Below are 18,271 nucleotides of genomic sequence, written 5' to 3' on the forward strand. Positions count from 1 at the left end.
TAAATTATGTGGCGGGCAGTAAAACAAACAAACAAAATAAGTTACAAATAATTAATTGACATGTAAGGACAATTTAGGCGGATGTGATAAACACTCGTCCACCTTCCTGCCCCTACATAAGACTAATGTTAATATAATTAATACATTTATTAATGAAATTGAACCATTTTACACATATTTTAACTCTTATTTTCAAATTATTTTTCACCTCATTACGTACCTCATGAAAATGTACGTACATTTTCGTACGAGTTTCTACCCGGACTCACATCTGTGGTGCACATGCTCTCCTATTTTATTTTCCGAGTTTCTACTCGGATTCATATCTCCAGGAGACATTATTCACGCCTCTGCTCTTTTCATGGAAGTTTATTTATTCGATTAACATCTCTACACCCGCTACATTGTTAACTGCAAGTCAGCAGCGTGGTTTAAGGTAAAATATATACGGAAACTTTGTCGTTTGATTGACAATGCAACATCAGTTCGTGCCCATTTACACTCAGAACTGGTGTTTGCTGCGGGTCATTTTTTTGCAGTTTGTTTTGCACATCTGTATGAGTACGAAGGAAATGGTTGCATGTTTAAGGCAAAAAATACACACACAAAAACCCAGAGAATGCTGTCTATTTAAGCTAATGTACTTTATTGTTTTTTATTTATTTTATATGTGTATATTGCCTGTTTAGACTGTTTAGCTTTTGAGAAAACTTGGATTTTTTTGGGAAAGAAATCTGTTAAATTTGCATTTTCAATTCCACCTCGTGTTTAATTCATTTTAATTAATTTTTGTATTTGTTTATTTGTAATTTATTTCATTTGTTTTGTTGGGACGCCTCCCCTTTTTCTGTAATATTTATGGACATTTATTTTTCGTATTTTTTTTATTGTGATATTTAAAAAAATAATAATTTATTGAGGTATTTTTTTATCCATCCATCCATCCATTTTCCTTACCACTCATTCTCACGAGGGTCACGGGCGTGCTGGCGCCTATCCCAGCTCACTCCGGGCGAGAGGGGGGTACACCCTGAACTCGTCGGCAGCCAATCACAGGGCACATAGAAAAAAACCAACCATTTGCTCTCACATTCACATCTATGAGCAATCTGGTCTTCAATTAACCTACCATGCATGTTTTGGGGATGTGGGACGAAACCGGAGTACCTGGAGAAAACCCACGCAGGCACAGGGGGAGAACATGCAAACAAAGAACATGCAGGCGAGCCCTGATTTGAACCCGGGTCTTCAGAACTGGGAGGCACACGAGCTAACCAGTCGTCCACCGTGGTGCCATTATTATTTTATTGAATAGAAATTACTGTATATATTTTTGTTATATGGGAAATGTCTTCAATGAAGGAAATACAGTACTACTATTACTACAACAACTAATCATATTTTCTTTATTGAAGACATATAAAAGTGAAAATGCAATTAATTCCAACTAATAAAACATTTATTTAAAATAATAATAATAATTTATTATATAGCACATTTCAAGGAAACCTGTGTATTTACATGTATTTTAATTTCTATAGTTATTTCCGTTTTTTATTTTTTATATTGTTTTCTTCATTAAAGTAATTAATAACACTAATACATATTTTCATTTATTTATATTTTAATTGAATATAAAAATATTATTGCTGGTATTGCAGGAGGAATGAACTAACTATAGTTTTCTCTATGCAGGCATGTCTCAGGACAGTCAACACGGCAAGTGGAGCGTATCCAGCAGCGAGGACGACGACGATGAGCTTCTTCTGTCAGGGACATCATCCAAGCCCCCTCAATTGACCGTGTCCAATCACAGCTCGCACTCTTCTTCCGTCATAGACATCGCCTCCGTAGATGAGAAACCGGAATGGTCTCCGGTTCCTATGCTCGTAGTCGGTTCTGAGGCCAGACAGCAGGCTGCAAAGAACCAGAAAAACCCTGTCAAATATGAATCCTCTCCATCTTTAGCCGGGAAGAGGAAGATGGACGTAGCAGATGGGTCCGGTTGGGCGCTCTCTGACAGCGATGATGATGAAGATGCAAAGAAGAAGAGTAACCCACCACCAGCGACGAAGGCTCCCAGTCCCAAACGCCAGAAGGTGGCAAACGTACGCCCTCCCAGCCCCCATGGACGTGTCTACTACATTGACGAGCCCGATGACTTCTTTGAGTCCAGCGTTCCCTGTCTGGATGACGTGTTCAGGTTCTACCTCAACAAGGTGACGGGCCTGGACAGGAAGTACAACAGCGGAGCGCTGCATGTCAGAGGCGAGCAGAAGTCTATCCGATGTTTGGCTAAAACTTTTAATTATTGCTGCAACAACTCAAAAGCAGAACATTATTTCAAATTGACAGTGCAGAAAATGCACATACATAAATGTATTATGCGTCAGTTACTGGTTTGGTCTGTAACTTTTCAGAAAATAGGAAAAAAATGTTTAATAGTTTTCCAAAGTAAAAGAATATGTTTAGATAAGATAAGATAATCAGTCTGCTTTCATGTAGGACTATAGAAATCTGAGAAATCTTTTCTCTTTCTTGAGAGGCTGCAATTCTGAGGATTTAGACAATTATAAATTTAACTATATCGCTAAACGATTAATCGATTATCAAAATAGTTGATGAATTTGATAATCGATTAGTTGTCAATTAATCGATTAATTTTTGCACTTGGAACAGTGAGTGACTGGTTAGCACACCTGTCTCACAGTTCTGGGGACGGGGTTCAAATCCCGGCCCCGCCTGTGTGGAGTTTGCATGTTCTCCCCGTGCCTGGGTGGGTTTTCTCCGGTTTCCTCCCACATCCCAAAAACATGCGTGGTAGGTTGATTGAGGACTCTAAATTGCCCGTTGGTGTGAATGTGAGTGCGAATGGATGTTTGTTTCTATGTGCCCTGCGATTGGCTGGCGACCGGTTCAGGGTGTACCCCGCCTCCTGCCCGAAGATAGCTGGGATAGGCTCCAGCAGCACGCGGCCCTAGTGAGGATAAGCAGTAAAGAAAATGGATGGATGGATGGAATTTTTGCACCTCTACTTATAATCCTGCTTTCTTACACAGCATAATTTTTTCAATGATCAATTGTCCTTTGTTTTCTTCCGCAGACATCCTCTCACCATTATTTGGCACTTTAAAAGAATCCGTTCAGGTGAGGATTCATCCAATTTGGCCATTAATCTTACAGATTTCTGACCATATACGATTAAAAAAAAGCCATGAAATAACAGAAGTTAAACTAAAAATAAAATAAGACGACAAATGTATTTTATCCTATAAGGCAGGCATCAACTTGATTTCAAATGGATGCCACATGCCTCACAATAAGGCAATAAAACGATGTGATGTCTCCTAGTCAATTAGCAAATAAAGATCGAAAAGTAAGGTGAAGATATATTGCGGTTATCCACCTTCATGCTAATCTAGTTAAATATAATGAAAGAAAATAATATTTTACACATCATTATTATGACTACAGTAAGGTTGGTTGAAAATGATAAAAAGAAATGTACTTAAACAAACCTTTCATTATATACATTATTTTGTCCAATTGTTATACAATTGAATAATTGTGTTATTCGAATATTATTGTATTTATTTCTATGTATTTATTAATACCTTTAAAAACGAATTATCTTTTGTTAGATTTAATAATTTCATTATACAATTTGTTTTATTAAAAAATATATTGTTTTTATTCAATTACATTATTATTACAATGTATTTGTTTTACCTTTTTTAAAATGTCATTTCATTTCTATTGAATTGAATAATTGCATTATTTAAATAAGAGTATTCCATTATTTGACCATTTTTTTAAAAATCGAAATAGAATTTTCTTTGAGTTATTTTATTTGGGTATGCTATTGTTCAACTTGTGTTTACCCTTTTCTTAAAATGTCATTTTATTTTAAATTAAGTAGAATTATTTTATTATTTAAATATTGTTACTGTATTTCTTTTCCAAACACTTTAAAATATTTTATTTTTAATTAAAATGTATTTATATTTATTATTTTTATTTATTATTTTTATTTTACATAAACATTGAAGAACATGCTCAAAAAGATTTATTTATATTTAAAAAAATATATATGATAGGAAACACATTGCAGTCCTCTGCTGATTACTGTTAAATACATCAGTATCAGTACCCTAATGCTATTCATGTCTTTTTCGCAGTTTAATTACTGCTTTGACATCGCCTGGATGGTTCAACAGTATCCCCCAGAGTTCAGGTGAGTTCGGATTAGGGTTGGGCATCGTTTGAATTTGAGCGATTCCGGTTCCGATTCCAGTTCCTTAGTTCAATTCTGGTTCCAAACAATTCTCGATTCTGATTCTTTTATGGGGCTGGGTCAAAAAGGTTTACATGGTTTAGATAAAGGGTGTCCAAATTATGAACATTAATTTTCTTAGCAGCCCGCAGCATAGACTACTAAATTGCTACGGTGAAGGTTTAGCCCAATGTTAAGTTTTTTTTTTTTGTCATCGGCACTTACGTTGGTTTGAAGACTAAAATAATTGCGAAAAACTATCAGTGCAAAAGTGTCGCCAACCGTTAACCTTGTTAGCTGCCTCAATGTTGGCATAGGCGTATTTTATTGTTTCACTCACCCAGTTGACTGAGAGTTGACTTGACTGAAGCTCCACGAGGTGAAGGCTCAGGCTCGGAGTGCGTCACATGCTACACATCGTGAAAGCATCCTTTGCACAATATAATCTTATTCAAAGTGTTGCACTGAGGCGACTGGTCATTGATTTTAATAAAGTTAAGACACACTTTTGTTTGCCGCCACCACCGTTGGGCACAAGCACGTCATCGTGCACGTTCTTCTTCGTTGGTTTACACCGCTTCTTCGTTGCTTTTCGTCACTTCTTTGTGGCTGGAGGAATCGGCATCGAAACTGTGAACCAAAATGTTTAAATTTGAACGGTTCCAGGAGAACCGGAACGTTAGTCCTGGTTCCAATCGGTTCTCGATTCTCGATACCCAACCCTAGTTCCCGTCACAATATGAAGTCGATAATGACCTTGTCTGCCATTTTATCTCTGCATATCCTCTCAGGGATCGTCCCATCCTGATTGTCCACGGAGACAAGCGGGAGGCCAAGGCTCGGCTGATGCAGCAGGCTCAGCCCTTTTCTCATGTTCGCTTCTGCCAGGTACGACGCACTGTGTTTCTTCACAATGGAAACAGGAATGACCTTTGAGCAAAAATTTGGAATTTGTTTGAGGCAAGGTGTTTATTTTTCATTTATTTGTTTATGTCAACAATGCACCCAGCATTTAAATTAAGCCCTGCGTTTACTCTTGGAAAGGCGAGTATTTGAAGAAAAAATTGGTATTATTTGAGGTTTGGTGTTTATTTGTTCATGTGGACGAAGCTAACGACAAATTCCTGAGGCATTCTGTTACAGCAGAGAGTACTATTTGAGGTAAAAATATACATTTAATTGAAGTGGGCTGTTTATTTGATCATATCGACGACACATCTGGTGATAAATCATGGTAGCAACCGTTTAAATGCAGCTCTGCTTTTATTAGGGCAGAGGCCACTCTGAGGGAAAATTTGCCATTTATTTGAGATGACGCGTTTATTTTTTCATGTCACCAATCCATGTGGCGATTCATTGAGTTGAGGTGCTGTGTTTGTTAGCATTCAAAATTAATTGATTGATCTGATTGTAATGATGATTATTTTTTACTGACAGGCCAAACTGGACATCGCTTTTGGAACACACCACACGTAAGCATGACTATTTGTACACCTTTGTGGATAACTGCAGTCTCACATCTCTTCACACAGTGACTCTAATTTGTAAATTAATTAAATGCAGGAAGATGATGCTGCTGTGGTATGAGGAGGGCTTCCGAGTCATCATCCTAACCTCCAACCTCATCCGAGCCGACTGGTATCAGAAGACACAGGGGTCAGTCCCTTTTGCCCCTCATAAGGCTTATCATAACATAACATATAACATAACATAACATACAGTGGGTACGGAAAGTTTTCAGACCCCCTTAAAATTTTCACTCTTTGTTATATTGCAGCCATTTGTTAAAATCATTTAAGTTTATTTTTTTTCCCTCATTAATATACACACGGTGGACGACTGGTTAGAGCGTCCACCTCACAGTTCTGAGGACCGGGGATCAATCCCCGGCCCCGCCTGTGTGGAGTTTGCATGTTCTCCCTGTGCCTGCGTGGGTTTTCTCCGGGCACTCCGGTTTCCTCCCACATCCCAAAAACATGCTAGGTTAATTGAAGACTCTAAATTGCCCGTAGGTGTGAATGTGAGTGCGAATGGTTGTTTGTTTGTATGTGCCCTGCGATTGGCTGGCAACCAGTTCAGGGTGTACCCCGCCTCCTGCCCGATGATAGCTAGGATAGGCTCCAGCACGCCCGCGAACCTTGTGAGGAGAAGCGGCTCAGAAAATGGATGGATGGATGAATAATGTCCACACAGCACCCCATATTGAACGAAAAAAATGTAATTGTTGAAATGTTTGATGATTTATTAAAAAAGAAAAACTGAAATATCACACAGCCATAAGTATTCAGACCCTTTGCTGTGACACTCATATATTTAACTCGGGTGCTGTCCATTTCTTCTGATCATCCTTAAGATGGTTCTACACCTTCATTGGAGTCTAGCTGTGTTTGACTATACTGATTGGACTTGATTAGGAAGCCACACCACTATCTATATAAGACCTTACAGCTCACAGTGCATGTCAGAGCAAATGAGAATCATGAGGTCAAAGGAACTGTCTGAAGAGCTCAGAGACAGAATTGTGGCAAGGGACAGATCTGGCCAAGGTTACAAAAAAATATTCTGCTGCACTTAGGGTCCTAAGAGCACAGTGGCCTCCATAATCCTGAAATGAAAGACGTTTGGGACGATCAGAACCCTTCCTATAGCTGGCCGTCTGACCAAACAGAACAAGGGGGGAGAAGAGCCTTGGTGAGAGAGGTAAAGAAGAACCAAAGATCACTGTGGCTGAGCTCCAGAGATGCAGTCAGGAGATGGGCGAAAGTTCTAGAAAGTCAACCATCACTGCAGCCCTCCACCAGTCGGGGCTTTATGGAAGAGTAGCTCGACAGAAGTCTCTCCTCAGTGCAAGACACATGAAACCCCGCGTGGAGTTTGCTAAAAAACACCTGAAGGACTGAGAAATAAGATTATCTGGTCTGATGAGACCAAGATAGAAATTGTTGGCCTTAATTTTAAGTGCCATGTGTGGAGAAAACCAGGCACTGCTCATCACTTGTCCAATATAGTCCCAACAGTGACGCATGGTGGTGGCAGCATCATGCTGTGGGTGTGTTTTTCAGTTGCAGGGACAGGGAGACTGGTTGCAATCGAAGAAAAGATGAATGCGGCCAAGTCCAGGGATATCGTGGACGAAAAACTTCTCCAGAGTGCCCAGAACCTCAGACTGGGCCGAAGGTTCACCTTCAAAAAAGACAATGACCCTAAGCACAGAGCTAAAATACCGAAGGAGTGGCTTCAGAACAACTCCGTGACTGTTTTTGAATGGCCCAGCCAGAGCCCTGACTTAAACCCAATTGGGCATCTCTGGAAAGACGTGAAAATGGATGCCCACCAACGTTCACCATCCAACCTGACAGAACTGGAGAGGATCTGGAAGGAGGAATGGCAGATGATCCCCAAATCCAGGTGTGAAAAACTTCCCAAAAAGACTCATGGCTGTGTTAGCTCAAAAGGGTGCTTCTTCTAAATACTGAGCAAAGGGTCTGAATACTTATGGCTGTGTGATATTTCAGTTTTTCTTTTGTAATAAATCTGCAAAAAACGTAAACAATTATGTTTTTTTTCTGTCAATATGGGATGCTGTGTCCATCCATCCATCCATTTTCTGAGCCGCTTCTCCTCACTAGGGTCGCGGGCGTGCTGGAGCCTATCCCAGCTATCATCGGGCAGGAAGGCGGGGTACACCCTGAACTGGTTGCCAGCCAATCACAGGGCACATTGAAACAAACAACCATTCGCACTCACAGTCATGCCTACGGGCAATTTAGAGTCTCCAATTAATGCATGTTTTTGGGATGTGGGAGGAAACCGGAGTCCCCGGAGAAAACCCACGCAGGCACGGGGAGAACATGCAAACTCCACACAGGCGAGGATGGGGATTGAACCCCGCATCTCACAACTGTGAGGCTGACGCTCTAACCAGTCGTCCACCGTGCTGCCGGGATGCTGTGTGTACATGTTAAAAAAAAAATAACTTAAATGATTTTAGCAAATCGCTGCAATATAAAAAAAAGAGTGAAAAATTTAAGTGGGTCTGAATACTTTCCGTACCCACTGTATGTGTGAGGGGCTGGATCCTTAAACACTACCCCCCCCCCTCCAGGATGTGGATGAGTCCTCTATTTCCACGGTTACCAAAAGGCAGCAGCGACACCTGCGGCGAGTCACCCACCTTTTTCAAGAGGGACCTGCTTGAATATTTGGCATCTTATCGGGCGCCCGAGCTGGATGAGTGGATTCAGCGGATCCAAGAGCACGACCTCTCGGAGACCAGGCATGTTATGTTGCATAAACGCACACACACAAGAGCAGAGGCCAATATTTGAGGAACAAGTTGGTGTTTAGATAACGTGACTTTCAGTTCAGGAGCTGTGTCTAGGAGACATAACACCTAGCGATTAATTAGGCAGTTTCACCTGTTAGTGATGAAGCCACTATTTGCAGGAAAACTAGGTGTTTAATTGAAGTTAAGCATTTACAGTATTTTTTTTTACATACTTTGATTCAGGCTGCAACTGCGTCCACCATTACAAGGATAATGCAATGAACACATTAAATAAGTATCGAAGCCATAATTTATTAATAATTATGATTATAGGGTAATGATTATGTTGTGCAATTGAATAGTATGCACAATTATTTTTATCCAATTACATAATATACTGCAACAGGGATCTCATTTGATGTGCATCCCGAGTCTGAGACGTGCAGAAATTAGCAGGGACGCATAAAGTAAGATCAATCTGCATCTTATGCCTAGCTCAGACTGGAGAATTTTAGCCCTGATATTGGCCCGATTAGCTATCATGGGCGATTTTCCAGATCGGCCCTGACTGTTTTGTCAATGGATAAACAGTATAAAAAATAGAGTAACAACTGTAATAAAAACTGCAATATAGCGGGACCACAAAGTAAGAACCATGATATAGCGGAGGATTACTTTATCTGTATTCCGTGATGATAAGTTGCAGTGTCTCATTGTTGCCGGGTTGGGACTCATTGTTTCCAAGACAAGTGCATCCTGGGACTCACATAGTTTCAAGTGTAAAATGATCTATGCTGCAATAACTGTCCTGCAGTAATGTTCTTGACAACATTTTGAAAATATGTAAGTTCAGACAAATTTGGACCAATTGTTCTGGAAGTGATTTTATGTAGCTTAGCAGCTCTGTAACCGGCAATCAATCGAGACTCTGTGCCTGTTAGAGTAGAGGCAGAGACTTGTGGAAAAATGGATTGTTTATGGGCCTATTCGCCTGTCTAAACATGTGCATAGCCTCATTTTTCTGGCTGCGCGCATTCTCCCATCCACTCAAATCTGTCATTTACTCACCTTCAAGCCAGGTACACACTCTGGGTGGAGCAACCCTAAAATATGTGCGTTCACTGTCAAATCTGGCCTTGTGTGCGAGTTGCACACATGTTGCGCACATGTTCCACGCAGTCTCCTCTGGACTTATGCATTTTCCCTCTTCTGCATTCTAGAGGCTGTAGTAAGTCTAGTGCCCCGTGAAGGCGAAACATCCTAAGCTTTCATTCAGTTAACAGCCCAGCCACGGCCTGGCGATGGCTGATTTGTGCTGACAGTGCAGGTCGCACCGGGCCCATAACGCTGATTGACTGCCCAATGGCTGTAATGTGTTGCTTCCATGTTACGCCGAGGGCCTAATGTCGACATATTCATGAATTCATTCATCTTCCGTTTCATCCTCACTAGGGTCGCGGGCGTGCTGGAGCCTATCCCAGCAATCTTCGGGCGAGAGGCGGGGTACACCCTGAACTGGTTGCCAGCCAATCGCAGGGCACATACAAACAAACAACCATACATGAACACATTCACACCGAAGGGCAATTTAGAGTCGTCAATCAACCTACCATGCATGTTTTGGGGATGTGGGAGGAAACCGGAGTACCCGGAGAAAACCCACGCAGGCACGGGGAGAACATGCAAACTCCACACAGGCGGGTACCCCGTTCCTCAGAACTGTGAGGCGGATATGCTAACTAGTAGTCCACCGTGCTGCTGTCGACATATTATATCATATTAATTGGCAAAAATATGGGCGCCAGGTGACTTTTGTTCACCGTTGTGATTGCACAGCTTTCTGCTTAAAACATGCAGCTGGCGGCTTGTTTTTTTTTGTTTTTGTTTTTTGAAAGTGCTCGCTGTTACAACAGTCATCGTAATAGCGCAATGATGAGCTAAGTTTTGAATCATTTGCTTTTATTTGCTTCTATGTCGGTCGCCAAAAAGGGACTTGCCCGCGGTCTGTGGCGCAAGGAAGGTTTAGGGCACCGCTGATCTATAGAATGGTAGGCACACCCCATTTTCTATTGCTGGACCTCCAAATATGCGGTCAGTCATAAGCACAGTATTCTGATCAAAATACTTTTCTTGGATTTATTTCACACAATTTAAAAATAGATGCTCTCCTTCAAAGTGTAGTGTGTTCGACAGAGTGTTTCGCACGTCTCACTGGTGACGACACATCCACGATGGAAGGTATTTTCATATTTAAAGTGTGCTACTTTTTGTTGTAAAACACAACATATGTATACTTATAAACTGTATTTGAATTTGTTCTGAGTGTATAAATAACTCCCATGATGAAACTCGTAAGGGATTTTGAGTCTTCACTAGGCATTGAAGGATGTGACATCTATTTAGCAGATGCAGAGATATGGACCAATCAGACCCAAGCTGTTTTCCGTATTTAAATTGGGGAGGATGAGCGATCCAATCAGAGCAAAGCTCATTTACATGTCATATAATAATGAGAAATCCAACCATCTCAAATGCCAGGCAGAAAAGACCAACTAAAATAGCTTGAAAAAGGACATTTTTGGCATTTCCAACCAAATTATCATGCTAACTAGATAAAAGCACATTAAAGATGATCACAATTAAATAATAAAACAGGGATGAAAAGGGATCTTTAAGGCCAGGCATTTACAGTATTTCACGGTCCTCAAACATGTCCATGTCTTTTATCTAGTCTATGGTCTGTGTGTGGTCAGGGTGTATCTGGTAGGCTCCACTCCTGGCAGATATGTAGGACCAGACATGGAGCGCTGGGGCCACCTGAGGCTCAGGAAGGTAACAAAAAAAAACCAACATAATTTTTGTATTCATTTTTAATGACTTTATTGATTATTGCCATCAACGTCTCTCTGTGGCTTGAAGCTGCTGTACGAGCACACCAACGGCGTCCCCGACGAGGACCAGTGGCCAGTGGTGGGCCAGTTCTCCAGCATCGGCTCCATGGGGGTGGATAAGACAAAGTGGCTGGCAGGAGAATTCCAGCGCACCCTTACCACGCTGGGAAAGGGGTCTCTTCGGCCCAACCCCCCTGTTCACTTGGTACGCTCCCGAATTTAGTAACATTATTCACTACTCACAAAAAGTCAGAGATATATTTTTTCTGGTAAAATGTCAGGATGAACCTAAAATACACTATTTGAGTGAACCTTTGAATGTCCAACTGCTCAAAGTTTCAGTACTTTTTGCTCTATTTGCTGTTTTCTAACAAGGAGCTGAACGGCAAAATTCATAGCAGGTGTTTAGTTCATGAACAGGCTTCTTGTTTGAAGCCTCCCAATCGGAAATTACTGTTCATCAATTAAGCTTCATCTTGGTCTTGTGATGTCAAAATGTGAACTCCGTGATGAAGAGGACTGTCTAAATACCATTTCAAATTGATCCAGGAAACTTCTTGGTCCATTCATGGATCAAACACCTGTTGTGAATTTTGCTGCTCCTTTTATATATCCTCCTAAGTTGTGCAAAATGTACTGAAGATTGAACAGTTGGATGTGCATTTAAAAGTTTACAGGTTGAATTAAGTTCACATGTAAAGGTTATAGGGCATTTTCGGTTCATACTGGAATTTTATCCGACAACTCAATACCCTTAGCTTTTGAGGAGTGTGTATGAATGTGGACAAATAAAGGCTTTCCCTCTACTAATAATTGATCCCTCATACATTTGGCCTTTTTGTAAATTGTTTCTTTTTACAGTTGTACCCATCAGTGGAAGATGTCAGGATGAGTTTAGAAGGTTATCCTGGTGAGTTTTTTTTTTTTTTTAAACATTTTTATTTTTAGCTTTGTTTGTTTTTATTTTTAGCATTTATTTAGAGATTGTTTTTACTTTTGAGGTATTTATTATTGCGTCTCCTCTTGTCCACAAGCTGGTGGCTCTCTTCCCTACAGCATCCAGACAGCGCAGAAGCAACTCTGGCTGCACTCCTACTTCCAGTATTTTCTCCCATCCGTATTTATTGCACCATTGTACGCCATATTGTAATAATATTGAGAATGTGTACGTTTTGTGTGTTTGTGTGTAGCCGATGGCAAGCAGATGCAACTGGTCGGACTCATGCCATGCCCCACATCAAGACTTACACGAGGGCGTCACCGGATTTCACTGAGCTAGCCTGGTTCCTCGTCACGAGGTTGGTCGATAGATGCAACTCGATGCAGAAATTTGAGGGAAAAAATAGGTGTTTATTTGTCACTAGGTTGGTAGATAGATGCAATTTGATGCAGATATTTGAGGAAAAAATCGGTGTTTATTTCAGGTGATGTGTATATTTGTTTATCAGAATCAGAATCATCTTTATTTGCCAAGTATGTCCAAAACACACAAGGAATTTGTCTCCGGTGGATGATGCACCCAGCGATGAATTGAGGCACTCCCTGTTAGCGCAAAGATAACTAAGGAAAAATGTATTTGAGATGAGGTGTCGAAATGAAGCTTTGTGTGCATCAGAGGAGAGACTACTATTTAAGGCAAAAAATAGATGTTTGTTTAAGGTGAGGCATTTACATTATTTGGATAGTGCACCCAACTATTAAGTGCTGCAGTGCATCTTGTTAGATATACACTACTGCTGCTGTGGTGGGGAAAAAAGCTTTATTCCACATACTTTGCGCCCACCTACTGGACCGAAGTGGAACAGCCTAATCAAGTTTTTTATATGGTACACATTTATAATAATTACTACCCATTATTACAGTGCCAACCTGTCCAAAGCAGCGTGGGGGGCTTCGGAGAAGAAGAACACACAGGTGATGATTCGATCCTATGAGCTCGGCGTCCTCTACATGCCCTCAGCCTTTGTGAGAACATACACATGCACACATGCGCACTTGTGTTAATGTTAATGCTAAAATGTGGTAAAGCGGGTGACTGTTGTCTCCTTGCAGAACATGAAGACATTCCCAGTGAGGAAAAACCCATTTCCCGTCTCATCGTCGTCCTCCGGTTTCCTAGTGCCATTTGACCTACCCCCAACGTGCTACACACCTAAAGGTACATACAGAATATGTATAATTTATCCATTCATCATCCATTTTCTATAGGGCTCGTCTTTATTATTGTGGCGGGTGAGCTGGAGCCTATCAGCTGAATTTGACATGGTACACGCCAGCCAATAGCAGGGCATATACACAGTGCCGTGAAAAGTATTGGTCACCTTCTAGAATTCTTATATATTTGCAGTTTCCCCTCTTTATTTAAGATAATCAAATAAAGGTAACTATCAGACCAATATAACCCAAGTGAACTTAAAATGCTGTTTTTAAATGGTGATTTATTTTTTAAGGGGAAAAAAAAAACTATTCAAAGTTACCTGGCTCTGTGTGGAAAACGTAATAACTCTCCTCATTAAATCATGAATTAATTGTGGCTAATCACAATATTTGGTTAATTTTCACTGATCACACCCAAGCATGATTCCCTCCAGATCTGTTCAATAAAGAAATCACGTAAACAGAATCTGTCCCGACAAAATCGAGTTGGACAAAAGATCTAAAAACGCTGCAACAAAATGACACGATCCACAGAAATTCCAGAACAGTCGAGAAATAAAGTAATTGACATCTATCTGTCTGGAAAGCGTTACAAAAGCCATTTCTAAAGCTTTAGGATTCCAGCGAACCATAGGGAGAGCCATTATCCTCACATGGTGGTGAACCTTCTCAGTGGCCGGCCTACAAAGACTACACCAAAGAACAGCAATGACTCATTCAGGAGGCCACAAAGGAACTCAGGACAACTTCTAAAGAACTGCAGGCCTCCCTTGCCTAAGTTAAGGTCAGTGTTCATGACACAATAAGGAAGAGACTGGGCAAAAACGGCATCCATGGCAGAGTTTCAAGGCGAAAACCACTGCTGACCAAAAAGAACATAAAGGCTCATCTTACTGACAACTTGCTGTGATTGATGGAACCATGAATTCTGCTATTTCACAGAAAATCCTGAAGGAAAATGTTCAGCCATCAGTTTGTGACTTCAAGCTGAAACGCACTTGGGTTCTGCAGCAGGATAACAATCCAAAACACACCAGCAAGTCAACTCCTGAATGGCTTAAAAAACTAAATGAAGGTTTTGGAGTGGCCTAGTCAAAGTCCAGATTTGAATCCGATGGTGTTCTGGTTCTTGTCTTCCCCTTGTTTCGTACACACCTGCTCCTGAGAGCATATTCACCACCTGTGCCTCGTCATCCTAATTACCCCTTGCATTTAACCTCGTGTCTCATTCTTTCTAGTCGCCAGTTCGTTGTACCTTGTCGTCGCGTTCCAGCATTCCTTGTTTCCACGTCACAGACTCACTGTAAGACTAGACCCTGTTCCAATTATCGACCTCACCTTTTTGCCTCACGTCTTTGGATACTGTTGCCTTTTTTGGATTGCCTGCCTCAGTACCGACCTCTGCCGTATATTAAACCTTTCTTTTTGAAACTGTCCATTTGTTTTGGAGTCGTGCATTTTTTGGTCCTATCCTCTGTTCTGCTCATGACAGAACGAACTGGCCATAACATGGACACAGCAGACTCAGACCCTGGTGCGCAAAGCCCTTCAATCGCAGGGTCAACGCCTCTCAAAGCAGGATGAGCAGCTTGCTGCCCTCCACCTTCATCTAGAGGGACCGTCAGAGCATCAGGACAAAATGATGAGACAGGTGGCCTCACAGTTTGAAGTTCTAATGAATATGGTTCATTAGTGTGCTTCGTAGTTCCAAATCAGTTCGACCAAGACGAATGGCTTGGCAAAAATTTACCATAAGGCGCACTTAAAAGTCTTACATTTTCTACAAAATGGACGGTGCGCCTTATGTGTGCACCGAGTTCCAAAATCTGTAAATGTTGTTGTGTGACTTTAATGAGCATTCCGCTTGACTCACTGGGAGCATTTCCTGCTGACACGCTGCTTATATAGAGAAAAGGCGGACGTGACTGAGGACAGCATGCGGACGTTAAAGGGGGAAGGGTACACATGAAAGAGGACGCTAAAGGCACGCCCCCAGTAGGTATAAAGCGCAGATATGTGCATTGTGCAAAAAAACATCAGTTTGGCTAAGGACCCCCGAAAATGGCACCTACGAAGAGACACTTATGAAGCACAGTTTAAACTGCAAGCTATCAGTTACGCGGAGGAACATGGGAATCGAGCAGCCGCGAGAGAATTCAAGATCAATTAATCCATGTTTCGTAAGTGGAGGAAGCAGGAAAACGAGCTTCGCCAAGTCAAGAAGACGAAGCGGAGTTTCCGCGGAAACAAGGCGAACATTCGAACATTTTCAAGGAGGTCCATATTGGTGCTTTCGTTTTATGAAACTGCGCCATCTATCCATCTATCGCCGGGCGAGTTACGCCACCATATGTGAATGGATTGTGGATGCCTGGGCTCAGGTATCTGCTTTGACTGCTGTCCGAGCTTTTACGAAAGCCGGCATCATTGCTGAACAGCCATCCGGCAACGAGATTGACTCCGACAATGACGAGAGGGAACCCGGCATGTTTAATCGAGAACTTGCCCAGCTGTTTATTTCGGATACAAAAGATGAGGACTTTGATGGATTTGTGGATTAGGATTGATAAAAAAATAACGTGAGATTGTTAAATACTTCAATAAAGTTTTGCTCCTGCTGCCTTATTAAAAACATACGCTAGCATGCATGCTAGCGTATGTTTTAAGATGGCGTATGTTTTACCATGCCTGTCCCCATAATATATTGCGCCTTATGTATGTGTTAAATACAGAAATAGACCCGTAACTGAGACTGCGCCTTTGGTGCGCCTTATGGTTGTGAAAATACGGTACATTCTCTCTCTCCCTCACACACACACACACACACACACACAGACAAAACCATGCTTTGAATTATTTTCAAGTGAGATACTCTACTGACACCCTACACCCTGGATTGGTCGTCAGTCAGTCACAGGCTAACTGTTAGATGTACATTTTACCATCCATCAATTTTCTCCATATTATGCTGTTAAGAGTCACAGGTGAGCTGGAGTCTATCTTGATTGACTTGGATTGAATGGTGACTATATAGACTGGATTGGTCAGCAGTCATGGTCCAATAGTTAAATGTACATTTTGCTATCCAATCATTGTCTCCTGCTTATCCTGTCCAGGGTCATTGGTGTGCTGGTGTCTATCCGACTTTGGGTGAGAGGACTAGTCGCCACCCAATCACAGGGCACATATAGACACTTACATTCACACCTATGGGCAAGTTAGAGTCTTAAAATGCATGTTTTGGAATGTAGAATGTAGGAGGAAGCCAGAGTACCAGCAGTAAACCCACGCAAGCAAGGGCAATAATAATTCAGTAATTCAAACTCCACCAAACTGGAACCCAGATATAAATTCCCAACCTCAGAACTGTGAAGCAGACATGCAAATCATTCTGCCGAAATCATTTATATACATACTGAAATATTCCATTAGAATTTGTGTGTGTATTCCATATTATAAAACATGTTTTTAAATAAAATAATGCTCATTTTTCCCTTTACCCACAGATGAACCTTGGATCTGGAACATTCCGTATAGCCAGGCTCCAGACACACACGGCAACATTTGGGTTCCCTCCTAAAAAGTGCACACTTAGAATTTGTAATTATTATTATTGTGCTTATAACTGTCACATTTGTCTTTTTTATGCCATTTTCATATTTTTTTTTACAGTAGAGACAATAAAATATCGCGTTAGCTTGTTACATGACATCTGCCTTGATTTGGTGCTTACCTATATACAGAAACATATCAGTAGTGAACATTTATAATAATCAGATTAGAAGGAACGAAGGAAGGGATAAAAATAGGAAGGGAGGGAGGAACTAAGGATGGGTGGAAGGAAGGAAGGAAGGCTCTAGGGCTGCACGATAATGGAAAAAAAAAATACAATTTAGCATTTTGAAAAATAAAAATTTTGCAATTGTCTTTCACTCTGCAATCTATATTGCGATGTTAAAAACATGCATCATAACATACACATAATGTGAAAACCAGAACACATTTATTTTTTTCCCTGTAGAAAAACTAAGCTCAGTAGCACACAAAAGTATACGGAGTCATTTGTATGAAGTCTACCTGTAGTTAAATGAAATGCACTGTAGTATTGAGCAATAGTCCAGCCAGACATGACATTAAAATAATTTGTACTGTAGTGTCATTACCACATTCCTAACACTATTCATTTGTTTTTAATCAATGTTATTTTACACCAATGTTTGAACACATGCATTAGTATTTCTATATTTGAGTGCATTAGTTTAAGCAAAAATTATTGTGTATACTTGGTTTGTCCCTTCAATACTGCAGTGGCTCTCACCGCTCCCCCTAAGTGTAATACATACATACAACATACTGTACATTCATGCGTCACATTCTGGAGAGAGATACAGGAAATGCAGGTGTGTAATTGTTTCCTGTGGCCTCATTAATAGTTATCATACAAAAAAAATAAGTATATACCACTTTGGGCTGCTCCGTGTGTGTTCTTTGATGGGTTATAATTTACCGTAACATCAGTGCTAATCTTATTAGCATGTCCAACCAGGTCCCTCTGCTGGTCACTTATTAAGATTACAGTTGACTGACTGCATAGCAATAAACATTGTGATGACGAGGTTCAAAGGATGTATTGAGCGGCCCTAGGATTCCTTTCTCTTTTCACATCATCCCTCCCTCCCTTCC

General features: G+C 41.0%; 1 protein-coding gene across 1 annotated transcript; it reads left to right on the forward strand.

Moving 5' to 3' along the window:
• The first annotated feature begins 319 nt into the window (after positions 1–319).
• Positions 320–17,367, forward strand: tdp1 (tyrosyl-DNA phosphodiesterase 1). Its single transcript, XM_061702098.1, has 16 exons — positions 320–436; positions 1,696–2,268; positions 3,104–3,147; positions 4,179–4,234; positions 5,065–5,161; positions 5,711–5,745; positions 5,837–5,929; positions 8,379–8,549; positions 11,294–11,372; positions 11,460–11,636; positions 12,293–12,341; positions 12,466–12,532; positions 12,622–12,729; positions 13,294–13,396; positions 13,484–13,589; positions 17,095–17,367. The coding sequence occupies exons 2-16, from the start codon at positions 1,698–1,700 to the stop codon at positions 17,166–17,168; spliced, it is 1,830 nt and encodes a 609-aa protein (XP_061558082.1). The 5' UTR covers positions 320–436; positions 1,696–1,697; the 3' UTR covers positions 17,169–17,367.
• The last annotated feature ends 904 nt before the right edge of the window (positions 17,368–18,271 follow it).

This window comes from Phycodurus eques, chromosome 2 (assembly GCF_024500275.1).
Source record: "Phycodurus eques isolate BA_2022a chromosome 2, UOR_Pequ_1.1, whole genome shotgun sequence".
Lineage (NCBI taxonomy): Eukaryota > Metazoa > Chordata > Actinopteri > Syngnathiformes > Syngnathidae > Phycodurus > Phycodurus eques.